General features: G+C 61.0%; 6 protein-coding genes across 6 annotated transcripts; 4 read left to right on the forward strand and 2 right to left on the reverse strand.

Annotated features, from left to right (window-relative positions):
* Positions 1 to 299: 299 nt before the first annotated feature.
* On the forward strand, positions 300 to 9,489 carry CHLRE_01g005500v5 (uncharacterized protein). The gene is made up of 21 exons (XM_043058184.1): positions 300 to 598; positions 697 to 840; positions 1,218 to 1,555; positions 1,834 to 1,924; positions 2,206 to 2,256; positions 2,510 to 2,898; positions 3,158 to 3,230; positions 3,518 to 3,583; positions 3,778 to 3,879; positions 4,076 to 4,156; positions 4,292 to 4,366; positions 4,690 to 4,767; positions 5,216 to 5,320; positions 5,570 to 5,644; positions 5,890 to 5,943; positions 6,198 to 6,281; positions 6,630 to 7,241; positions 7,426 to 7,536; positions 7,908 to 8,022; positions 8,585 to 8,756; positions 9,020 to 9,489. The coding sequence occupies exons 1-21, from the start codon at positions 506 to 508 to the stop codon at positions 9,288 to 9,290; spliced, it is 3,180 nt and encodes a 1,059-aa protein (XP_042928098.1). The 5' UTR covers positions 300 to 505; the 3' UTR covers positions 9,291 to 9,489.
* Positions 9,490 to 9,493: 4 nt separating this feature from the next.
* CHLRE_01g005534v5 (uncharacterized protein) lies at positions 9,494 to 10,659 on the reverse strand. The gene is made up of 2 exons (XM_043058185.1): positions 10,172 to 10,659; positions 9,494 to 10,070 (listed from the first exon to the last, which is right to left on the reverse strand). Exon 2 carries the CDS (start codon positions 10,044 to 10,046, stop codon positions 9,657 to 9,659), a length of 390 nt encoding a protein of 129 aa, XP_042928099.1. The 5' UTR covers positions 10,047 to 10,070; positions 10,172 to 10,659; the 3' UTR covers positions 9,494 to 9,656.
* A 1,890-nt stretch (positions 10,660 to 12,549) lies between these two features.
* On the forward strand, positions 12,550 to 13,231 carry CHLRE_01g005543v5 (uncharacterized protein). The gene has a single exon (XM_043058186.1). The coding sequence runs from the start codon at positions 12,690 to 12,692 to the stop codon at positions 12,903 to 12,905; it is 216 nt and encodes a 71-aa protein (XP_042928100.1). The 5' UTR covers positions 12,550 to 12,689; the 3' UTR covers positions 12,906 to 13,231.
* Positions 13,232 to 13,243: 12 nt separating this feature from the next.
* Positions 13,244 to 17,887, reverse strand: CHLRE_01g005550v5 (uncharacterized protein). The gene is made up of 4 exons (XM_001702052.2): positions 17,629 to 17,887; positions 17,179 to 17,310; positions 14,341 to 14,452; positions 13,244 to 14,070 (listed from the first exon to the last, which is right to left on the reverse strand). The coding sequence occupies exons 1-4, from the start codon at positions 17,754 to 17,756 to the stop codon at positions 13,936 to 13,938; spliced, it is 507 nt and encodes a 168-aa protein (XP_001702104.2). The 5' UTR covers positions 17,757 to 17,887; the 3' UTR covers positions 13,244 to 13,935.
* A 92-nt stretch (positions 17,888 to 17,979) lies between these two features.
* On the forward strand, positions 17,980 to 20,801 carry CHLRE_01g005600v5 (uncharacterized protein). The gene is made up of 4 exons (XM_001702071.2): positions 17,980 to 18,205; positions 18,566 to 18,627; positions 18,919 to 19,021; positions 19,270 to 20,801. Exons 1-4 carry the CDS (start codon positions 18,023 to 18,025, stop codon positions 19,513 to 19,515), a joined length of 594 nt encoding a protein of 197 aa, XP_001702123.2. The 5' UTR covers positions 17,980 to 18,022; the 3' UTR covers positions 19,516 to 20,801.
* Positions 20,802 to 21,119: 318 nt separating this feature from the next.
* Positions 21,120 to 24,821, forward strand: CHLRE_01g005651v5 (uncharacterized protein). Its single transcript, XM_001702070.2, has 4 exons — positions 21,120 to 21,829; positions 22,295 to 22,437; positions 22,830 to 22,941; positions 23,058 to 24,821. The coding sequence occupies exons 1-4, from the start codon at positions 21,767 to 21,769 to the stop codon at positions 24,024 to 24,026; spliced, it is 1,287 nt and encodes a 428-aa protein (XP_001702122.2). The 5' UTR covers positions 21,120 to 21,766; the 3' UTR covers positions 24,027 to 24,821.
* The last annotated feature ends 15 nt before the right edge of the window (positions 24,822 to 24,836 follow it).

The raw sequence follows: 24,836 nt of genomic DNA on the forward strand, positions 1-24,836 counted from the left end.
CAGATCATACTCAGACTTCAGTCGCCATTCCTATACCAGCCTCGTTCAGCCTCTTTTCACCTGCACACGCCTGCTCTGTGCTCAGCACTTTAACACCGTACGTTGCGTCAGGTTGCGTCCCCTGTCACTTGACTCCCTTAGGTGCACGCCCCATGGATCGCATGGCGGTCCGCTAGTGAGGGGGAGGGGGCTGCCGCCCGCCGTGGGGTGCTCGGCCGTGTGCGTCCCAACGTGACCGACTTGGTATGCAAATGAAATGTAAAATTTTGATTCCGAGGACCCGTGTATAAAAAACAGTACTTAATTTCAAGCTCCCTGCCACCACAAAAGCTTCTCCTATTCCTAACCAGTTGAGTTGAGCGGCCAGCTCCTGCTTTTCCCAGCCATTTGAGGAATCTTCATAAATCACATGACAATGAAAGCAATGGAGCTACCACCTCCCCTGCGGGGTGTCAACTAGGTCCTCCGAAATGCGACACCGCAGACTCGTTCTCAGTCAACGCAGATGAAATTCAAGCGTTATCTAGCAGCCAACCAAGAGGCGGCGTGGTTTGGCAACTACATCCGCTATGGCGAGCTCAAAAAGCTGCTCGTGCAGGTCTGCGAACTGTCGGCGATGGTGCTGGTGCAGGCTGATGGGTGCATGCCCCGCTATCATACGCATCCTTACATGTAATACCTGCTTTCTATGAACAGATTCTGGAGGCGGGTGCGCCTGTGTATGTGCCGACCACGTTGTCGCTGACCGCGGGGCATCAGCCTGGCGCGAAGCCCACTCCCCAGGAGGAGTTCTTCATTGTGCTGGAGGAGGACGTGAAGCGCATCAATGACTTTACCATGGTGAGGCCACAGGGGCGGTGTCACTGAGGCTGCTTGGGTTGGGACAGGCTGGGGGTTCAGGAGCGGTTCGGACCACGCGCAAGGGAGGGTGTCAGTACCAGCCCGAACCGAGCCAAAGTAGCGGAGCACACGCAGAGGATTTAGTTGCAAGCGATTAAGGGGGATGGGCGCATTGGCATTTGAAGTCAGTCGTGCCAGGGAGGTAGGGAAAATCCAGCTCTTCACTGGGCCGCAGTGGCGAGGTGCGCAAATCCAAAGGCCCTGTGCTACACAGGAGAGCATTTCCGCGCGGACGCCCTTTCAACCTCGTCCTTAACAACGCAAGGCAACTTTGAACCAACTCTCTCCCCGCTCATCCGCCATGCACTGACCTGCAGCACATTGCGGCGGGCCTGCGGGCTCGGCTGCGCGACGTGGTGGTGGGCATCACCTCGGGAGGGGCCGCGGCCGCGGCGGGGGGCGGGGGCGGCGGAGGCTCCGGCTCCGGCTCCGGCCCCAGCCCTGGGGCCGTCGGGCCGGGTCCAAGCTCCCTAGCAGCAGCAGTAGCAGCAGGCGGCAATGCCGCAGGCGCAGGTGGCGGCGGGGGCGGCGCGGGGCGGCGGTCCTCCGTGTCCTCCAATGAGGGGGGGCAGGCGGCGCTGTCGGAGCCGGCGGTGCGGGAGCGCTGGCTGGCCATTGCGCGGCGGCTGGGGGAGGAGTACCTGAGGCTGGAGAAGTGAGGAGGAGGGGAGAGGGGAGGGGGCGTGGGAGGAGCGAGAGGGCGAGGGAAGTAGGTGTGGAGGGGAAGTGGAGGTGAGGGGAGGGTGGGCGACGGTGCGGGGAGGGGCATGGGGTGTGGGGTCAGGTTGAGCTGGCGGGACAGGTGAGGGTGGGTGGGTGGCACAAGGGTGGAGGGCGAGAAGGTCAGTGCTGAGGGGGCCGTCATTGGAACCAGCGTCAACCAAGGGGCATCCACGTGTACAAGCATGAACACACGTGCGCGATGATGCACAGGTACGTGAACCTGAACTACGCGGGTCTGCAGAAGATTCTGAAGAAGCACGACAAGCTCATTCCCTCCGCGCCCTGCTGGCAGTTCTACAAGGTAGGGCGAGTGCATGGAAGGGGAAGGGCATGGCCGGGGGGTGCGGTAGCTGGCAGAGGTGCGGGCGGCTGGATAGGGAGGCCGGCACGGGAGTGTGGGAGTGAAGGTGCGAGCGTGAGGGTACGCACGCGAGGACATGATGCGTGGCGCCGTGGAAGGATTGGGCTCGAGAGTTGGCTGCCTGCTTTTGTAGTCCCCACCTGCCTGCCTGCCTGCCTCGCACGTGGTTGATCGCCACCCCCCTCCCCTCGCCTCCCCTATCTCCCCTCTCCCTGCTCCAGCTGCACATCAACCGGCAGCCCTGGGTGCGGGGTGATTACCACGACATCCAGGTGGGGCTGGGGGCACGGCACGCGTGTGCGGGATGCACGTGCACGTGCGGTGGGTTGCGGCGTCTGAGGGGGGACTACGGCCCCGATGGCCGGGTGCAGGCTGACGCCAGCGACGCGGCTACCTGCCCCACCCGCAGTCCGCGGCGCCCTCTCCGCATGGGACGGCGAACCCACCCTCCAGTGTCGCTGGGTATCGCTTGTGTGAGCTTGGCATCCGCTGACCTGCGCCCTCCACACGCACGCACACACGCAGGTAACGCTGTCGCGCATCTTCTCCCAGCTCCACGCCGCCTCCGTCGCATCCGCCGGCGGCCCCAGCGGCTCGGCCGCCGCCGCCGCCGCCGCCCAGGCCGCCGCCGCCGCCGCCCGGCAGGTTGGCATCTACAACGCCTCCCACCGGGAGTTCACCAAGCACACCTACTGGGTTCGTGCCGAGGACGTGGCGGCGGTCAAGCACGTGATCATGCAGCACATGGCTCTGGCGCCGCCGCCAACCAACGCCGCCGCCGCCTCGCCCAACTCCGCCGCCGGCGGCGCGGCGGCGCTGTGGGCCGAGTGTGACTCGGCCAGCCGCGACCTGGTGAATGTGATGTTCCTGGACAACCCCTCCCTGGAGCTGTACCACAACCTGCTATACGGCAGGTGCGCGCTGCGTGCTGCGTGCTGCGTGCGCGTGTGTGTTTTGCTTGTCAACGGGAGAGTCACATGCAAACGCCAAACCCGCGCAAACCCGCACCCACCCGTGAACCACCGTGGGGAGCGTCTCCACGCCATGGCCTGATTACTAGTTTGATGTATCTTGCTCCTCTTCACCCCTACCCCCCTTACGCCCCGGATTCTTTGCTTGTTACGTGTTCCCAACCTTGCAACCCCCCTGCCCTCCCTTCGCACGCTGCCTCAGGCCCAACGCCACGGTGCTGCAGCTGCGCTGGTACGGCAGCCGCCTGCCCGACACCGTGGACATCATACGACAGGTGGGGTTGTGGGGGGGGGGGTAGCCATCCATGGGATGGTGTGTGGGGAGGGGAACGAGGGTGGGCGGAAGTGTGGACTGTGGAGGGTCTGGGATAGGGGTTGCTACCACCGTCCTGTGAGAACGCTAAACCAAAAGGGAGATGATGGGATTGAAGCGTAAAGAGGGCCCGAGCCTAGTTGACGGCATCCTCGTAGCCACAGTGCGTGTTGCGTCGACCGGGCCTCGACACACATGTACATCACGAACCCGCCTGGTCTCCTCCACAATCACAACGCAACTGTGCAGGTGCACCACGAGGGCTGGCGGCCCGAGGAGTGCGAGGCAGACAGCTTCCCCATCCAGGAGACCCGGGTGCGTGCCGGGGCCGGCGGCGGGGCTGGGGTCAGCCAGGCCAGTTGTTGGTTGGGAGGGCGGGTGGGAGGTTGCGTGGGTGGGTGCGCGTGCACAGGCTCGACGTGCCCACAAACCCCCCTAAGCCTCGCCCCTCTCCCCTCCTGCCCTGGTTGGGTCCTCCCCCTCGCTCCGCCCTCCCCTCCGATGGCCAGGTGTCTGACTTCCTGAACGGGCGGTGGACGTGGGCGGACGCGCGCAAGCTGCTGATGCCCGAGGAGGCCAGGGAGGGCTCAGCAGGCGGCTCGGCGCATGTGGTGAGGGCGCCGCATGGGGCCGCCGTGGCGTGTGCTGACGGGGACTTACGTGTGCCGGTCTGTGGCGGGATGGTGTGTCCTGTGTTGTTTGGGGGGAGGGGAGCTGCGTAGGTTGCAACGACATGCCTGGGGTTGACAAGGACCAACGCCAGACGCCAACGCCGCCGCCACCCCTCATTTCCACCACCCCCTGTAGCCGCTCAGCCGCCGGGATCGGCTGGCCTCCTACCACTCCTCGGCCCTCACCAGCAGCGCCGACCCCACCAAGCTGGCACAGGTGCGTCAGGGCCGCGGAGGGGGGCGGGCGAAGAAAGGAGCGAGTGACACTGTTTCGGCCGTGGGCACTTTCCTTTCGCAGCACGCACACACGCACACACACGCATGCACACGCGCCGCACGCACCCTTCCACAGGAGTATGCTCTGTTCAAGACGTTCACGGAGGTGGCCCGCCTGGTGGAGAGCAAGGGGCTGCAGCCCATGGTGCAGGTGCGTGTGTATGGGAGTGGGGTGGGTGGGTGGGTGGGTGGGTGGGTGGGTGGGTGGGTGGGTGGGTGGGTGGGTGGGTGGGTGGGTGGGTGGGTGGGTGGGTGGGTGGGTGGGTGGGTGGGTGTGCAGGCATGGGTTGGGGCAGCAGTAAGCGTGAGCAGCATGAATTAGGTTTATGGGCGGCCCAGGAAAAGGCGTTGGGGCAGTCACGGCCTGGCCAAGGTTGCCGATCCCATCCTCCCTGCCACTACCGTTGAATGCCTACTCAAATTTACGTTCCCTCCCTCGCTCCCTCCCGCATGCCGGCCCCCCGCCCGCCTCAGGTCCGCTTCCGTCAGACTCGCTTCCGCTCGCCCTGTGACGAGCTGGGCATGTCCGCCCTGCTGGAGGAGGACGTGCAGGTGGGTGGGGGCGGCCCTTTTGGGGGGGGGGGGGGTGCCACACGTACGTTAAATGCAACTGCAAGGCGGCGTGTTGGGCATGTACTGTACCTTTGTGTCTGTTTCCACCCCAACGGTGAAAGCAGTCCCTTTCTATAGCAGTCCTGTCTATAATCTGTAATCTGTAATCACCCTAACGATGAAGGCAATCCTCGCCCCGCACCTCCCCCCCCATTTGGGCTGGCATGTACATGCTGCCGTCTACCATTTTCTTAGCTAATTATGAATGTACCCCGCCCTTTTCCAAACATCCCTGCAACCCCCCCCCCCTGTGTTCCGCTCGTTTTAGCTTGGTTTGGTTTAGTTCGGGCTGGAATTCACAACCCCCCCCCCCGCCTTAACTTCTTAGCTAATCATGAATATGTCCCCCCCCAAACCCAAACACACACACACACACACACACACACAGATGCTGCTGGAGTATGCGTACGACACTTCCACCCGGCTCACACACGGGCTGTGGCGCCAGGAGCACCCCGCGGACGCCATCGAGTTCCCCTACGCCGTGCTCAAGGTGGGCGGGGAGGGAGGAAGGGGGAGGGGGAGGGGGGGAGGCGACGGGGAGGGGGGACGGGGAGGGGGAGGAGGGTTGGCAAGGAGTGTCACCGCTTCCCCGCCGCGCACCCACCATCACCCCACCCTCCCTCCCTGTTACACACCCACCTTCCTCCCGCTTGCCCTGCTCTCTCACTCCCGCCCTTGACCCAACCACCAACTCCACCCGTGTGGCGCCACTGCTACCCGCCTCATCTCACCCACACAGTTCCTGAGGCCGGAGCTGGAGGAGGAGACTCCGGCCTGGCTGCCGGCGCTGCTGTCCAGCGGGCTGCTGCGGCCGGTGAGCGGGCGGCGGGCGATGAGCTGGGACTGGAGGAGCGGGAGCTGTCTGTGGACTCGGGGAGGCCCGAGCGAAGCATTTCCATAAATTCTGCCGCCCCTGGTGAAATAAAAAGCACCGTGCCAATTCTTGGCCCGCCGCCAAGGTGCCTCTGCGGTTATGTCAATTGGTTTCATCGGTACAGGCTCTCTCTATTTTCCGTAAATTAGACGCATTTGAAAGCATTTCCACCTACGAAACTGCAGATGGACGACTTCTCCAAGTTCCTGCACGGCTGCGCCGGACTACTCCCGGACATGGTGAGTGGGGGACTGCGCCACACGGCTGCCCCCTGCCCCGCCCCGCCCAGTGCCACCGTGCGCCCCTATTGTGTGTATCGCGGCCAGCCCGTCTCGTCTAGCCCTCCACTGCTCACTGACCCGCTGAAGTCACAAACGCTTCATGGCTTTGCATTCGTGCCCGCTGCTGCGAACGCATCACACGCAACAATCACACACTACGGTATGCACGCGCCCCTATACTGCGACCCCCACACACACGGTCCCGCGCGCAGGTGCGGGCGGTGCCCCAGTGGATCGACGACGAGGCTGTCCAAAAGTCGCTGTACGCCAACGTGGTCGCCAACGAGGACCTGCAGGTGGGTGGGTGGGTGGATGGGCGGGTGGGGGTGAGGTGGGAGTGGGTGGGGCGGGTGGGTGGGTGGGTGGGTGGGTGGGCGGGTGGGTGGGTGGGTGGGTGGGTGGGTGGGTGGGTGGGTGGGTGGATGGGTGGGGGTGAGGTGGGGGTGAGGTGGGGGTGGGTGGGGATAACGTGGGGGGGGTTGTAAATACCAGCCCAAAGTAAACCAAACCCAGGCCAAATCAGCGGGGCATCAGCAGAGGCGGGGGGGGGGGTAGCTACTCCAATCGAGTGGGGGTGGATGGGGGTGCGGCATTCCCCATGGCGCTTGTCACACACACGCACACGCGCCCCATCCACCCCGCAGGACCTGCTGCGCGCCGGCCACAACGTGGTGGCTGAGCTGGAGGAGGGTGTGCTGGAGCAGGCGGCGGCCAAGGAGAAGGCCAAGGAGAAGGCGTTGAAGGAGAAGGCGAAAGGCCGCGTGAGCAACCTGGCGAGCAAGCTGGGATGGGGCAAGAAGGGCGACGGCGGGGACACGAAAGGCCGCGGTGGCGGTGGCGCAGACACGACCAGCAAGCGCAGTGGAGCAGCTGGAGCGGCAGCTGCAGACGCTGGCAGTAGCAGCGCGGCTGCTGCAGCAGTAGCAGGGCCGGCAGCAGCAGCGGTGCTGGGGCCGGAGATAGGGGTGGTGGAGGGTCAGGGGGTGCTGGGGATGCTGGGTCGGTGGGCCGGGGGCCGGGGCCCGCCGCAGCGGACGGTGTCCATGCCCATCTCGCACACGGGCAGCGGACTCAAGCTTCCTGCAGCAGCTGCTGCTACAGCTGGAGCGGCTGCGGCTACTGCCACCGGTGGCGCAGCAGGGCCATCGGGGCACGGCGGCGGGGCTGCGGCGGGCGGGGAGTGGCACGTGTGTCCTGACACAACCGAGCGACTGGACAGCGAGAGCCCCGTGATCCCGCTTCTACACCGCCTGCAGGTGAGTGGGTGTGGTAGGAAAGCACAAGGGGGTGGCAAAGGTTGGGTGGGTGGGTGTTTACTTTGTGTGGCCGGTAAGCGTGCCGGAGTACGAGGGGCAGGTCAGAGCAAGGGCGTGGCAAGAGCAACACAGCATTGGCGTCTGCTGACGCGTTCTTCCCTCCCTTTCCCCTCCGGCCTCGCAGCACTCCGGCTCGGGCCGTGTGGCGGCGGCGGCGGCAGGCGCCTCAGGCAGTGGGCCTGCGGGCGCGGGTCAGGGCTGGCAGGCCAAGCTGCTACAGCGCCAGGCGTTTCAGGTGGGTGTGGCGAGCCATGTGCGCGGCGAGGTGGACGGCGGGGCGGGGATGCAGCGCACTGCGGCGCACTGTGATCGGACGGACGGACACAGAGCCAGATGTTTCGGTATGCTGTACCAGAGGCGATCCAGTTCCCTGGCAATGACGGGCTCAAGAGGGAGCGGTGGAGGGCTTGTGTGGCGCAGGGCCTGAGGGAGGGCTCGTTGAGGGCCTGCCGAGGGCTGTCGGTCGCATTGGGACAGATCCGGTCCGGTCCGGTGTGGACCGCGGTCGGCGTCCGACCGCAATGCTCTAACCACCGCCTCCCAACCCCACCATCTCACTAACCACCACTCGCCAACCGACAACCGCCGCCAACCATACACCCACAGGGGCGTGCCTACGCGCCCCAGCTCATGTTTGTGGACCCCAGCCAGTTCCTGCGCAATGAGCGCGTGTTCCTGATGTGGCTCCGGACAGCCATAACCGTGGGCGGCGTGGCCACAGGTGAGAGGGACAGCGGGAGGGGGAGAGGGGGGAGGGGCAGCAGGGGCAGGGCTGAGGAGCGCGGGCTGCAGCTGCGCGGGTGTGCTGTGCCGTGGCAACCTGCCACGCCCTCCCCCAATCAAATAATCATGAATGTAACCCCCCATCTCACACGTGCCTTACACACACACACACACACACACACACACACACACACACACACACACACACACACACACACACACACACGCATGTCGCTTTGCTGCATCGCATACACTGTCTTTGCGCAACGTTTTCCTTGTGCTCTTTAACACACACACACACACACACACACACACACACACACACACACACACACACACACACACACACACACACACACACACAAGCATACGTCCTATCCTCTTCTAATGTCTTCTGTCCTTCTTACCCTTGTCTCCTCACCTCTCTACCCTTCTTACCTTTCCCACATGCAACTCTCCTGTCTTTCGTTATACACGCCTCCTCTTCCCCTCTCTTGCATTGGGTTTGGTTTAGTTTGGGCTGGTATCTATAACCCTCCCCTCCACCTCCGCCCTCCCAGTCATGCTGGGCTTCTCCGCCACTGCCCACACCGACCCCACCGAGGACCCCACCATTCACATCGGCGAGACCACCGCCTTCGTGCTCATGGCCACTTCCATCGCGCTGGCGGCGTACGGGCTGAGCGCCTTCGTGTGGCGCAGCAGCCGCTTCTACGAACTGGCGCCCACGCGGTAGGGCAGGGCAGGGGGGATGCCAGGGGAGGGAAAGGCACAGAGATCATTGTGTTGTGACCGATGTCATGTAGTCGCAGGTAGTAATGGACCCCGTGGGGTCACCGCTTTTCCTTTCGGTACCCCAGCGGAAGGCCCCAGAACCCCCCGCTCCCAGCCTGCTCTCCCTGCCCCCCTGCCCCTCCTACCACCTGTCTTACCCCGCCCCCATCTCCCATCCCAACCTCGCCTCCCTCCCTGTCCGCACCCTCCTGTACACACAGCTTCGACGACACCACTGGCGCTCTGGCCATGACCGCGGCCGTGACGCTGGCGCTGTTTGGGCTCATGGTGTGCAACGTGGCGGATCTGATGGAGGTGCTGGGCGGAGGGGCGGCGGATGGAGGAGGGGGAGATGGTGGTGGAGGAGGAGCAGGGGCACAGGCATTCCTTGCGGTGCTGGCAGTAGGAGGCGGAGATGGGGGAGGAGGAGGAGATGGGGGAGGAGGAGGGGAAGCGGGGCCGGCGCTGTGGCGGCGGCTGGGGAGAGCGTGATATGGTGCGGGCGCTTGTGGTTTTGAGGGGGGACTTGGCTGGCGTGAGCACTGGCTGATGGTACGTGTGTGAAGAGATAAGGCACTGCAGGAGAGTACGGTATTCAAGAGTTTCGCCCAACTGGTCAAGTGATGATGAGTAGAGGTAACAGAAACCGGAATGCGTGGCGTAGATGATGAACATGTAAAATGGCTGCCGGTCGGAGTAACTTACATCCCAGTAAACCGCTCACATGTCTCTGTACATTATTACCCGTCATCTACCAGCAGCGGCCCCCCAACAACTGGTTCTCTGTTAGCCAACCTGCAGCCCAGCCACATCATGCCCAAAGCTCATACCAAAAGGTTCGGCGTAAGAGATGCATGCTCAGCTATCGTGCACTTTGGTGGCATTGGCACCAAAATTGGCTCGAAAGTTGGATCCAAGTCTCTCTGGCGCAGCCTTAAGCGTGCTGCTGTCCTTGGCGAAAGGTTCGCTGCTCAGCTGAAGCAGCCCACCGCCGATGCTGTGCAGCCCACTGCCGATGCTGCGCAGCCCGTGCTTGATGCCGCCACCGATGCAGCCCAGCCCTACGCCAAGCCCCACGCCAAGCCCCACGCCAAGCCCCACACCGATCACGCTCAGCCCCAGGGCAAGCCAGCGCTGGTCCGCAACAGGGCGCTGCTTGCTGGACTTTTGGCGGCTCCTGTTCCTGCTCCTGCTGCTCCTGCTGCTGCTGACCTCTGAGCCCGCGGGCACGCTACATGCGCTGGGCATGGCGAGGTCCGGGCTGGCGGGGGCCTGCATGTCGGCCGAAGCACCCATGTTATAAGCATTAGCCCATGAAATGCAGCCCAATTCAGCCAAGTGCATAGGCTAGGCTTTGAAACCCCTCCACTTACGTGCTCCACGGAACAACGGCTGCGACGCGCATGTGTGCACGCCAGCTTCTTCGTAGCAGAGCCGTGGCGCTTTGGCATGGACCGGCCAACAATGAACGACACAATGACAAGGGAAAACCACAGCAGTCTTGGTGCGGCTCGCGACGGCATGAAAGTCATTATACGAACCATCTTTAAAGCTAATTCAGAATTTATGAATGGTTAGCAAGTGGGCAAGACGCTCGCCCACTTCTGTACTTTCCGAAGCGGAACTTGCTTCTTGTGGCAGTGTACAATGCTTCTGCTCATGCCGCTGCTCGCAAATACGTAATTCGGGTTGCAATCCCTTTTACAAACGTGTACAATAACAAGTTTGCTGAAAAGTCGGTCTTTGCTTTGCGTCGCCTGTCAAGTAGTAGCGACGTGCAAGCAGTAGCGACCAGAACTCGCTAACAATCGGCACGCCCAAGCTCGCCTAGGCAGCCCCCCGCATTCCGAGGAGGTACGGCATAGGGGAATTCCGAGCAGAGTGAAATTATGATACTAAGGAAAACACGACTTCTTGTACAAAGACACCGTGCGACCTGAACGCGCCAACTCGGTGTGCGATGGCCGATGGGACAGTGTTAAGGCGGGTTGGTGGAGTCCCGGTATGCGTCGGCATGCCCCAGCTCGCTCGCTTCCCTGCTGATCCGCCTCCCGCCCACCCACCCCCCCGGGCGCTCCACGCTTTCCTTCAAGCTTCCTGGGGCTGTGGCATGCAGGGTGGCTTCCTCTGGTGGCATGCGTTTGAGCCGTTCGTGTGTGTATGTGGTACTGCGCGCGCATCTGTACGGCGCCCGCTTAGCTTGACGAGTGTTGCGGAACTAATGCGTACGTAGACCAGAGCGGAAGGCGGAGTGGGCTTGCAGGCGGCACGAGAGTAGGCAGTCAGTAGCGCAAGTTGCGAATTCACAAGTTACCTCGTAACCGACGGTAAACGCTGTGGACGGTCGCGCCCATACATGGCTGGCTGACGGAAGGTGGCTGCTGTATTGGGATGGCTGGGCTGGACGACGCCGGCCGGGCTGGCGTTGGGACTACCAGAAAGGATGCGCCCGAAACCAACCTGGAGAACACCAGCGCCACCGGTGCCCAGCACGACATGTAAGGGAGGGAGGGAGGGAGGGACAGGAGGCGTGATGCACTGCAGCGTAGAAGCTATGGCGCTAGGCGCTAGGCAAGCAACGTCAACCCCAAAGCAACCGCGAGGACATGGTGCGCAAGCCGGGCTGCAGGCTGTGGCTGTTATGGCTGTGCGCTGCGCGGGGTGACTAAACGAAGAACACTAAGTACGGGGACGTGATGGATGCGGTTAAATAAATGAGCAAGGGCGCCGGGCGGCCGAGGAAGTAACGACAGCGCGATCGCTGCATGGCTCATCCCGGTCGCACTGCGGTCGGCATGGGCGCGTGCGGTGCATGCCGTGCGACACCAGGAAGCCACAAGCAGCCAACGCAAACGAATCCTCCGCAGGGGCGGCAAGGGACGCAAGCATACGCAGACAAGGAGGCAAGGGGTGCAGACAGCAATCAGTTGACGGATGCGGACCGCATTGCGGTTCCCCACACCCGTCAGGAAACCGGCAGCCGCACGGGGCGGCGGCTGCCGGCCGGGTGGGGGCAGGTGCGTTAGTGGGGTGTGCATGCGCGGGCTAGGGGCACTGCAGGCAAGGCACACGGTACTCGACACACTGAAACCCCCGGATCGGCCGGTATCGCCGGTGGCGTCATCTCCAGAGGGCTGTGTATGGGTTGGGAGGCCGCCGCCGCGCACGCCCGCAACGATTACTCCTTTTGGGATGACGCGATGCTGCGTGCACCATTCACCTGCACGTGCAGATTGAGCGATCAAGTGAGGTGTCAGCTCACCGTGTTGATCGGAGGACCCAATCATCTGCGGTGGGCGTGGACTTCCCCAGATGCGATGTGTCTGGTGACGCGGCGTTGGCGAGAGCCACGAATGGCCTTAATACCGTGGAGGGCACTGACGAAGCTCAGATCGGCGTTAGAGGAGACCTGGGAACGGGGGGAGAGGGGCCTAGTGGGTTTAGCAGCCAGGGCGTGCCCAGTTCCGGGCGCTGGTCCTTTAGTCAGGCGGTGGGCAGCAGGGTAACATGTGCACGTACGAAGCCGAGCCTAGTCGAGCGAGCTTTTAAAGGTCAAACCAGTGGCGGAAACACGATGCACGATCGCCGTGCCTGATGGCATTTCAGGCATGCAGCCCACAACGCTTCACAGTGCCTAAGGCATCCGCGCCCCTTGTGCCACCCGTGCGACCGTACCTTAATGTATCATATGTAGGGTTGTGCCGACTATTAGGAGGATAATTTAAAGTAGAATAATTCTCATTTAGTCTACCCCTATTTTGTAGAAGACCTTCCGGGGCCCAGTTAGAATGCCCAGATGAGAAACACGGATCTGGTTGGATCTGACCAGCGACAAAGGCGCCAAACAGTCCGCATTTGAGGCCAAAATCACATATATGATCGTTTAACACGATGGCCAACCCTCCTAATAAGCCAGAGGTCACTAAGGAAGGCCCTGAGGAGCCCGGACAGCCCAAAAATTACAAATATGGCAACAAGACTCTGAGTGCCAATGCTTATGTCAACGCGCTTAAGGACGCTAAGACAAAGAACCGCGCTTGGTGGTGGTTTCGCTTCAACGTCGTCCTCGCGGCGGGTTCGGTGATGACTGGACCCCGCCAAGCATGAATGGTGTAGCGTGCGTGCGGCTGTGCGTGCTGCCGTGCCCCCGTGCGTGTGAAGGTGTGCAGTCACGCGCAGCATAAACCATTGTTCAGGACGTTAGTTTGCGATTTGGAAAGATGGTATGGACGAATGGTGTAGCGTGCGTGTGGCTGTGCGTGCGTGCGGCTGTGCATGCTGCTGTGCGTGCGGCTGTGTGTGAGCGGGCGGTGCCCCAGTGCGTGTGAAGGCGTGCGTGCTGTCAGGTGCAGCGTGAACTGACAAGCATAGGCTGCACAACAGTAAACCCAGGTTGCGGTGTGTTGCAGTGTGGTAAGTGCCGACAGGTGTGGGAGCCCCAGCTGAGCTGAGTTCACCCTGTCTCGCGCACCTCACCGTCACACCGTTCAATGCAAACACCTGGGTTAGGTGCAGCCGTCACACTGCCAAGGTTTCAGGGCCAAACTCCCCCCAGGTTAAAAGTTAGGGACCTCGTTCTCATGCTCATCCTAAACATCTCAATTACTTCTAGGGAGATATAACATTAGAAGGCATTTCATTCTCAAGGCAGGAACAACCCTAATCATATGTATGGGCCACTGAGACACTCTGAGATAAGTATATACAGTGCAGCGGATGAGTATGTCTACCACAGTTCTGACAATCTGCGTCCCCATCTCAGTCCTTGCTCCTACCCAAGCAAGCTCGGAGCCCCTACCTCATTACGGTATTACCGTACTGACTCGCCACTTCTCACCACCTTCTCACATGGACTTTGCTGCATGAGCGAGAGATTCAGCGGATTGTGTTCAATTGGGTTTAGTTATACGACAAACGGGCCGCGGCTGCCTGTCCCCATCATTATCAAATCTGCCTCATCTATGACCACCATCCACGCACTCGCCCCTTTAACAAGATCGCCACTGGGAGCCGCCCCTCTCGTGCACTGCCCCCCCCTCCACTACGCGCCCCCAATAATGCGCCTTTCGTTTCGAGTGCGGAGAAATGCGGAAGAATGCCGACACGCTCGGAGAGAAGCGGTGATGGCGTTGTCCTGCTACGAGAACAGGTAAATGCGGCTGCTGATGTCGTGCACCACGAAGTCAAAGCCCTCCAGCAGCCCACTGCCGTCCACGGCGCTGCAGGCCACCACGCGACAGTGGCGCTTGGTGATGGAGCCGATGTTTAGCGCCTGAGGAGGGCGGGAGCAGGGCGGGGTTGCAAGATGGACGTCAGTGCTGGGCGGGTGGTGTTCTTGCAGCTCTCAGTGGTAGCACGCCCCATCCCCAAAGCGCCCACACGGCCCTGCCCCCCGCGCACACAAACCGCCCGAGCCGCCCTCGCGGAGGCCTTGCTCCTCCAGATCCGTCCGCCCGCCCCCCCTCTCATTGGACTTAGACACATAACCCCAAAGCCCCCAACGCCCCCGAGCAAATCCTCGTTCCCTCTCTCCCCCTCGCACCTTCTCCAGCTCTGCCACGGGCAGCGCGCTGGCGATGTCCTGCTTGTTCGCGAATATGAGGAGCGTGGCGCCAAACAACCGCTCCTCTCGCAACAGGTTGTGCAGCTCGGCCCTGGCAGTGAGCGTGGGTGGCGCTTGATGGTTAGGTTTGCCGGGGATTCGGTCAATGCTCCCCTCCAACCCCTGCATCTCCGCGCGTTCCTCTCCCACCCCACTACCCTATGGCTCTGGGTCTTGCTTAAGTTGGGAATGGAATGAGCTAACCCATGCACTCCCATGGCTGTGCGGGCTTCCCGACGACACGGATACCTCCCTCGTGGGCTCGGGCATATTCATCCCCGACCACGCCGACCTCCGGCAACCCCCGGCACGCCGAATCCGGCAGCCACCTCCCTCCGCCAGCCATTCTCTTCAGCCGCCACCCCAGATCCGGCCGCCAGCTCTTCAGCTCTGCCCGCCATCCCACCTCCACCAGCCACCCTCTCTAGCCCCCCCTGATCCGGCCCCTGCCCCAGCTCCGGACGGCACACAAGCTCCGGACGTCGCCGCCTTCGGCCGTCACCCCAGTTCCAGCCGCCATCATCGCCATTACGCCATCCCTTCCGCCCCCGCCACCCTTCCTCCTGGCCCCCCGTGCAACTAACGCCTCTGCCTGTGATCCGCTCGTTATAGCTTGGTTTGGTCTAGTTTGGGCTGGTCCTTACACACACACACACCCGTCCACACACACACATACACACACACACACACACACACACACACACACACACACACACACACACACACACACACACACACACACACACACACACACGCACACACGCACGCACGCACGCACGCACGCACGCACGCACGCACGCACGCACGCACGCACGCACGCACGCACGCACGCACGCACGCACGCACGCACGCACGCACGCACGCACGCACGCACGCACGCACACACACACACACACACACACACACACACACACACACACACACACACACACACACACACACACACACACACACACACACACACACACACACACATTTGCCTATAGGTGAGCTCGACTACGACCAGCGGGCGGGAATCTGGGAATTAGGCGTGCTGGGTAAACGTTGTTTAGCGCGCCCAGGGTGCGGAGCATGGACGCATACAGGTGCATCGCGGGGTCAGGCCGAATGGTCGCCCGTGGGGTTCCAGGCTTATCGCGGGTAAGTATGACTACCTGGGTCACGACAGTCACGCGACGCTCGGTAAAATGGTGGGTATCGGTAAGTAACTCCGTCGCGTCATTGGGCGGGCTTTCGTTTCGTTTTTTTAACACAAGGGCACTACCTGTGTCATCTGTAGATCGTCAGGGGCCATCAGGGCTTCAGGAAGTCAGGACGGGTCTTGGCGCTTCTGGCTGGGGCTCGCTTTTCCAATGAGGGACCTATGGGCGGGCCTTTGGGCTGAGGGCTTTTAGGCCCCCGGGTATTGCTTTTGCTAAACTGTACTGTACCTTTCAAATGGGCCGGGTGCGCGGAGCTGGGGTAGTTTGGGCGACCTGGCGGACTGGGCGACGACGAGCTCAACACCTTCGTCGCCCTGTTCCCGCTGGTCGCGGTACCAGCACCACGCTATTTGCCTCTTAAGCCCGCGTCACAGGTCCGGGACCCCGTCCGGTGCCCGCGATGCATGCGCGATATGCCCATCGGTACCGCTCGGTCACCTTCTGCGACCACCTGATGGCTCTGGCGGACGGCGGACCTCGTCACGGAATACGGCCAGGTCGCCGAGGCGTACGGCGCAGCACTACCGCGGCGCGTGTTTGACACTATCAGGGGGGTAACTGGATTCTGGGGGGTGGGGGGCTCGTCACGAACAGCCGCCGCGGCCATTGCGGCCGTGAGCGTGCCTAGCCTCGGTGCCGCCGTGGAGTGGGGAGCGGGAGGCCAGCTCCCGCCAGCCCACGGCGCACACACGTCACACGCACACACCAGCCTGACACGTCTGGAAACGCTGCAACCGCCGCCCGCCACGTCCCCCATGCAGCCTTGACCCCGTTTAGTCGCAGTGCCACCGCTAACTCGCTCTCTTTTCATAGCGTTATTGTACTTAGTGGGCAGGATTTGGGACGCGTGATACTTAGCTTGTCTGCTGCACGCCGCCTCTCTTGTCGCCGTTGCCATTCACATGCCCGTGACACTTCCTCGCTGCCGCCCTATGCCCATGCTTCCACTTTTGCCTATAGGTGAGCTCGACTACGACCAGCGGGCGGGAATCTGGGAATTAGGCGTGCTGGGTAAACGTTGTTTAGCGCGCCCAGGGTGCGGAGCATGGACGCATACAGGTGCATCGCGGGGTCAGGCCGAATGGTCGCCCGTGGGGTTCCAGGCTTATCGCGGGTAAGTATGACTACCTGGGTCACGACAGTCACGCGACGCTCGGTAAAATGGTGGGTATCGGTAAGTAACTTCTCCGTCGCGTCATTGGGCGGGCTTTCGTTTCGTTTTTTTAACACACACACACACACACACACACACACACACACACACACACACACACACACACACACACACACACACACACACACACACACACACACACACACACACACACACACACACACACACACACACACACACACACACACACACACACACACACACACACACACACACACACACACACACACACACACACACACACACACACACACACACACACACACACACACACACACACACACACACACACACACACACACACACACACACACACACACACACACACACACACACACACACACACACACACACACACACACACACACACACACACACACACACACACACACATACACACACCTGCAGTCCTCCAGTCGCGCCAGGTCTGCGCTGTCCACCACCCATATCAGCGCGTCCGTCTTCTCGTAGTAGTTGCGCCAGTAGGGGCGCAGCGTCTTTTGACCACCAATGTCCCAGATATTCAATTTGTAGCTGGGGAAGAGGATATGCGAGGTGTGGGCAGGCGAAGGGAGGGCTATTTAAGGCTTGGGATGCAGGGAGAGTGGGCAGTCGGCGGGCTGACTGCTTGGGCAGCAAGGAGTGCAGCAGTCACGAATCCCTAGGATACCTTTATGTCACCAGCTCGTGATGAGCAGCCCAATCCAGTCCAGCAGGAACCAACTCTACCTCTACCTGCCTACCTTGCGCGTGTCGGTGCGCCGCCGTGCTTCCGCCCTGGTACCCCCCACACGCCGCGGCCCCACTCCCGGTGTCAAATCAACCCCCACGCATGCTCCCGGCCAGGCTCACCCCTTAAATGACATCGTCTTGATGTTAAAGCCCAGAGTGGGGCTAATCGTCGTGATGTCCTCGCCATTCAAGCGCTTGACGATTGTTGTTTTCCCCGCGTTGTCTAAGCCGACCATGAGAACGCGCATTTCCTTTTCTTTCTGCTTCACTTTTTTGATAATGGTTAGGAGTCCCATGGTGGTGGTTTCACAAACTCAGAACAGAAGTCTTTGGGACGCGGAAGACCGAAGAGCTGTGCAGATTGGTCAACGCTTTCAATATTTTGTTACAACCGTGTGTAAATTCATCGGGGAGATGGAAATGACCAAGGCGAACTTGCATTGATTGCAAAGTTTGTGTGCCCCCATCAGATGATACGCTTCGACCACAAACTGAACAAGTTAGTGTGTGACAAATGATGCAAAGGCTTCGTGCACAGACCTGTGCAAAGCTGTCGAGGTCGCACTCTGTAAAATGTGAAGCGGCGGGACAAGCGGACACTGTTAGGATAGCTTTTAGAGGCCGGGAAGTGGAGGTGCCGCGGGGTTCGAAGCTAAGAACGGCACTGCTGCGCGCGGGACTTACACCACACAGCGAGGTGGGTTGACACGCGTCGTGTGATGCGGGTGCGTTGTCGCGGCGGTTGCCGTGCGTCTTGAGACATGCTCAAATTACTCCTGCGGGAAATAGTGTTCGTTGTCAGCCCTGCGCGTGTGCTGACGGGCAGGGCACCGGGGCCCAGGCGACATGTAGACATTGTCCGGTCCCGCGGGGGGGGCGAGGGCGATGCACGGGAACTCGGGCAGGACATAGCACAATGTGTTAAACTTAGCCGGACATGCCCGAATTGTATAACGTGGCGCGCAATCATACTATCTACCCTCCTGCTTAAGCCCGGCCTTGGTGCCTCATCGGCAACCTAAGTGAGAATGTGGTTGCTGGCGCTGCTGGCACGCAGGGTGCCATGTACATCAACTGCCGTGGCATTGGCTCCTGCGGTACTTGTGCGGTAGAGATCGAGTGAGTCTCCGGGGTCGGGGCCGTGAAGTTGCGGGCGACGTGCACGGCGTGCAGGCACAGCGCTGTGCTGTGCCTCACCCCGCAGAAGCGGGGAAGATGGAGGGGGCGTGGGGTGGATGCCAAGGCACTGGGGTTTCAGGGTATGCAGCCCTCCCACCGGGGCACCCACCGAACGCCCGTCTTATGCACTGCAGCAGACTTACCACTGCTGCTGCACTGTGCCACATTAGCGGTCGGCGCATCCGTCAAACCAACCTGGCGACCAAATGCCTCATGCGCTGTGCCTTGCAGGGGCGAGGTGCAGCCTGCGGTCTGGACCACGGCGGAGCAGCTGCGCCTCAACTTCCCGCCGCACTCAGCCCCGGGAAATCAACGGCTGCGCCTGGCGTGTCAGGTTGGTGCGCGCCAGCGGCATTGAGTGCATACGGGTCTTGTGGCACGGCGGACTGCCCGGGCCTACCTGGGCCGCAGTGGATACCGAGCATTGCAGCAACGCCGTGCCTTGACACGCGTCCACATCTTCTATGCGATCCAACAAGTCGTTCAGCGTCGGTCACCATCCACATTTCTTATCCTTACGACGCTGGTCTGTCACCGCATTGCTGAAACATGTTCACACGTGCTGCACGCACGGGGCTGCAGGTTGCTTGCTCCGGCGACCTGCTGCGTGTTACAAAGTACGACAAGTTCTGGGGCGAGGGCAGCGCCGCCCTGCCCGACCTGCCGTCCGCACACCCGGTGGCCGCAGTGGCGGAGGCACCTGAGGCACCAGCAGGAGCAGGCGGGGCAGCTACATCAAGGACAGCAGCCGGCGGCGTGACGCCACTGGGGGAGCTCGAGTTCATACTGGACCGCGGCGCACGGCAGGCAGAGCGGCGGCAGCAGTAGCAGGACGGAGTAGGTGATGGAGTATCAAAAGTAAAGGCAGGAAAGGCCGTAGCACTGGAGAGGACAGTGGAGCAACCAAGGAGCAGGAGTGCAACAGAGGATGGAGTGGAGCGGATGCCTGCTAGGGAACCAGCAGGTAACTGAGCACCAGGAGCAGGATGACGAGCGGTTATCCATGCGGGGGCTGGCTTGAGATAAGAATTACTGGATAGGGAAATAGCAGGTGAGGAAGCACTAGGAAATGCTTGAGGGGCACTAGGAAATGCTTGAAGGAGAGCGCAGGGGGCACGATTACAGCAATGGGTGGGATGGGTCAGGAATGAGTACGCCAAGCGAGTGATGTATGCTTGAGTGTAGTTCGTGATGGGGTACAGGGTCAGTTCAGGCCAGGGGTACAGGGGGTTGCGGTCAGGGGAGGTCGGTCTGCGGTCGTGCGAACAGTGAGTCCAAGATTGTGCCCGAGTCCGAATGTGGTCTGAGCCCGCCGACTCATAGCATGTCCTGGACGCAGAAGCACTCAAGCACTGTCATGCGCAATAGCTGGCTGTCGGATTGGTGGAGCGGGACTGCGGGGGGGGGCGTGGTCATGTGCGGAGCGGAACGCCAGCACTCCGCAGCCTCAACATAACCCGGGCGGGGTCGTCAAAATGATAAACGGAGCAGGCAGGACTGGCAGGGGATGACCACTGACACAGGGGGGGGGGTAGAAAGCTCAATTTCTTACCCCATGCTCAAAATTACAGAGCTTAAGGAGAGCATTATGCACGTGCTTTTAGTTTTTCAAGGGGGTGTCTGGTGAGGAAGTTCTGGGCCGCCAAAGTTGGGGGTCGGTCCTCGTCCCTGAAAGTCCGTCGGGTTTCGGGAGCCCATCCTGGCGGATTTCGGGAAGCGCCCCACAAGCAGAACTAGGGGCCAAACGCAGCAGTGCGAGGCTCATATGTGTACGTTATGACGTAGTAAGCACAAACCAAGCGTGGGAGGGCTAAGTTGCGCGTCCGGACGTGGACATGTCGGGACATGTCTCCACATTCAACACATGCGCACTGACACAGTGACACAGCTGGGCTCTGAAGCGCTGATGCGCATGAGTTCACGTCTAACAAGGCTGCCGATGCACATTGTCCAACCGTCACGAGGCAAAGAGTTGAGCGCGGGGTGGTCTGGGTCGAGGGGATTTCCATGGATAGGATCCCGCCCGTGACCGAAGTCTCAAAAACAGGACCGCTGATGGCACGGAGTGGTAGTGCTCGTCAAGAGGAGTCGATTGACACTACTTTGGTATTAAATGGAGGGGTTTTAACCCCTGAACAACAAGGTTTTGTCCGTCGGGGGGTCGGTCGTCCCCTCAAGGGGGGTCCCGGGGGATTTCGGGGCATGGGGTCTGGCACTTTGTTTCCTACCCCCCCCCCCCCCCTGACTGACGAGCCAACAACCCCCATCAACGGGCAGACAATCGTGTGCGCCCCTTGCTTTGGGTGACAAATGCTTCAATTCCGCGAGGGAGGGCGAGGCCTGTAGGTGCAGGTGGGAGCGCGCGCTGGCGCGCGCGAAGAGGCTGGCGCATGTGAGGCTTTTAAACCGGAGCCCGAGTACGTTTAATGGGATCTTTCACCAACTCGGGCGTTCCGGTTTATTGCGAGACCAACATCAGGCAACTAGCTTGAGAACACACGTGCTCATGTATGGCTACCGGTGCCCAACCGACCATGTATGCTCGTGCGGGCCTTCGACCTGCTGACTTACTTCAGCATTCATAGATGATTGTCGTGGCAAGTTCACAGAGTTGACAGGCAAGCCAGCTGTTGTGTTACACGAAAACAGGCTCTTGCGTTAGACCACATTTAACCGCCTGTACTTGAAGTGATCCTGAAACGGTGTACATATCTGCCTTAGCAATCGCTTGAACTGAATTCAAAGCCTGTTCTTGGCTTCTTACGGCCCCGGCGCACGGCGACCTGGCCTAACCTAAATTCCACGAGGACTCCTCTCAGTCAGTAAATTTCACACAAAGGAACCGATTGGGAGTCAGCAACGAATGGACGACAGGAGGAGATAGAACTGTCTGATGTTGCGCGAACAATTCATGCGCAAGCCTGGCCTTTGGCAGAGTCTCGCCCTCGTATTCCTATGTGTGGCCTTAACGTGCAATGCCGCTGCTGGCGATCCCGGAGCTGCAGCAAGTGCCGCAGCGTCAACCCTCTCACCCAACGAATTGTTGGTCGTGATGCCCACACACCACAAGCGTATTGGCATGGTGTATGCGTCACGCTCGTGGCGAAAGGGGGTACAAACACACATTGTGGTGGATGATGAGGTGAGGTCCGGGCTTGTGTGATGCGTTGGGAGGGGGCTTCGAGGCTAGTCCGAGTTACAGTCGCACGGCGGAGTTGGGGCAGTATGGGAGATGCGAATGGCAGCGGGCAGCGCATGTCAATATCAGCTGTAGCTGGCGTGACTTGCGCATACTCAATGGAGTGCCGCGGTGTAGCGTGCATACCTTTGCTCCTGAGCTGCGTCGCAGAGAAGCGAAAGCAGCCAGGCGGCGCAGTAGCGCGTGTCAAACCTACAGTGTGTGTGCTGTAGAATCTCCTGAAGCCGTGACGTGGCACATGCTACCGGCCAAACGGTTTCGAGCATATTGGCAGATCATGATTAGAACCCCATACCGCGTACTGCTACATACGCACCAACACCCGTGCATGCAGACCGTATGTAAGCCTCAGCGCGCCGCGCCCACGTGCCCCATGTGCCCCATATGCCCCGCCCCCTGCACCCGCAGGTCAAGCTGGATGGGCTGCGAGGAATGGGCCTGCACCACAATGAGACCTTCTCAGCCATGCCCGACCTGCCCGGGATACCTGGCAGCCTGCGACTCGTTATGTCGCCTCTGCTGGCGCACCGGAAGTACGCCGGCAAGTACAAGTGAGTGGATGGGGCCACAATGTGTGGGTGTGCGAGGGACCCGGAGCTGGTGATGCAGCCGGGGCATGCAGTCATGTTCTGAGGGTTTGGACCAGGGGAGGCCCTGGTGTGGACAGCTAGAGCTCAGGCGTGCAAGTGTGCGAGACCAGCGGCGCGCAAATTACCGGGATTCACCCGCATCGATCGCGGGCGGGGTTAGTGCAAGTAACTACGTAGTTTATGCAACCTTCCACCTTCAACCCTGAGTCGCACAATTGCATCAGTAACCATCTGCTTGACTGTTTGCTATTGTGTCCCGCACTTCAATCGACACACGACCGTCCACATGTCACCATTCTTTGCTGTAGCAGTTGATATTGATTGTTGACATGCACCACTCCTAAATCCCGCAGGTGGATGCTGCTGGGAGATGATGACACGCTGTTCTCGCTGACGGCTGTGATGGCGATGTTGCGGGAGATGCGGGTATCACACATCGACCCCATCGCCATCTCAGACTTCCTGGTGGGTAGGGTCGTGCGGGGAAAACCTATGCAAGCCACCCAAGTGCACGCGAGAGCCGCCGTCCCTTTCCGAGAGCGATTCAAATGGATCTTGACTGGGCTCTTGGTACTGCGCAGGTGCATTGCCGATTCGAGTCGAGCAACAAGCGCTGGAAAGCACCCGTCACACGGGACCTGCGCTGTGCAGCGGCCACCGCCGCGGCGGCCGGTGCAGCGGCGGCGGACCCCTTAGCAGGCATGGGCTCGGGTGGCAGCAGGATGAGCCAGGAGCCCACGCCGCCATGCATGCTTCCCCCGGAGCGCACCGGGCCACCCAGGTTCGCGGAAGCCCCGGACTGCCCGCCTGAGGGGCAGACGTACTTCTATGGCGGGGCCGGGATCATCCTGTCACACGGTTTGTTGGAGCGACTGGTGGCGCGGCATTTGCGCGCACAACCGGTGCTGGTGGCGGCAGCGGATGAGGGGCATGACGCCGCTGCGCATGCCGCGGCGGCGTCGTTAACAGCGGCGTCAGCCCTAATGTCGCCTGCAGCCGTGGCGCCGCCCGCAGCCGTTGCGGCGAAGGATGACGCATCCTTTTATGCGGTCGTGATGTCAGCATTCTCGGGGTATGGCGACACGAGCATGAGCGAGGCGTGGCGCCGTGCCGGCGTGGGCTTCACGCCGCCGCCGCCCCTGCCCTACCAGCTTCTCTCTAAGCGCCTTTCCTCTGTAGTACCGCCAGCAGCAGCGCCTCCGCCCCAGCAGTTGCAGCATTCTCGAAAGCTGCTGAGAATAGCGAAACGAACAAGACTGCCGTGCGTCATCAGCGGCAGCAACAGCGATGGTCCTCCACCGCCGGAGTGCCGCCGGTTCGCAACGTTGGGGCATTACAATGAATGGGAGACACCGGCAGATATCTTGGCAAGGCACAAGGCGGCTGCATTGATTGCGCCGGACTCTTTCAAGTTCATCGTGTCTGCTCACATGAGGCCGCATAAGGGGGAGGTGGATGTTCCTTATCTCTTGCAAATGGTGGAGCTGGGGAAGTTGTTATCCTCCGGCTATGCTGGCAACTATCGCCGATTGGAGTTCGGGAAACGGTAAAAATTGGAGGGCAAGTTAGCTTGCCATACTGAAGCCTCGGTAAACCCCGAGACCAGGAGAAGATGGAACGACCGCGATGTCCGCATCTGGTGGCTGGAGAGGTAGACAGAGAGGGCGGGAGAGAGCAGAGGGTCAGAAGGAGGTGACGGGCATGCGTGTACGGTAGGGCGACGGTGCCCACGATGGCGCCGTAGCACCTACAGGCGCCCCTGGACAGCTTCACATGTGCTGCATGTGATCAGTTGCCGTACGTATGCTCTCAGGGTGTTGTCAAGTGCCTGTTCCGAGCTGGGTGTCTTCAAGGGCACGTCACTCTACAACTAGTAACCGTGAACCCACGTTGCGACTCTTGCCCTGACTCAACTTGTGGGATTTGTGGGCTGGAAATACAGCCATCACACTCGGGATTTTGCTTCTCACCACCCTCTGCTCTTGCTTGCACTAGGAATTCAGCGTCACTCTACAACCACAGACGATCTGGCGGCGAGTCAGACTTGGGGAAGGGGCGTTTGAAGAGCACGCCGGATCCTGGACGAGAACCTCGGAATTGAACCGTTGGCAACGCCAACTTTGCGTTGGGGGGGAGTTGGCGTTAGTGCCTTAGTGCGGAAGGGACGGCCGCGGGGAAGTCACGAGCCTAAGGGTCAAGGGGTTTGCCAGAGTTCCTGCTCATCAAGCGTATAGGATTTGGTGGAACAAGTGCAATACAGCATTACCGTAGGTTGTGTGCGATCAAAAGCCGCGACTTTGACCATTGTGGATCCGCTACAGTTGCTCGATTTCCGCAGACGCCGAGTTCTGGCGAGTAAG

The sequence above is a fragment of the Chlamydomonas reinhardtii genome, chromosome 1, assembly GCF_000002595.2.
Source record: "Chlamydomonas reinhardtii strain CC-503 cw92 mt+ chromosome 1, whole genome shotgun sequence".
NCBI classification, from domain to species: Eukaryota; Viridiplantae; Chlorophyta; class Chlorophyceae; order Chlamydomonadales; family Chlamydomonadaceae; genus Chlamydomonas; species Chlamydomonas reinhardtii.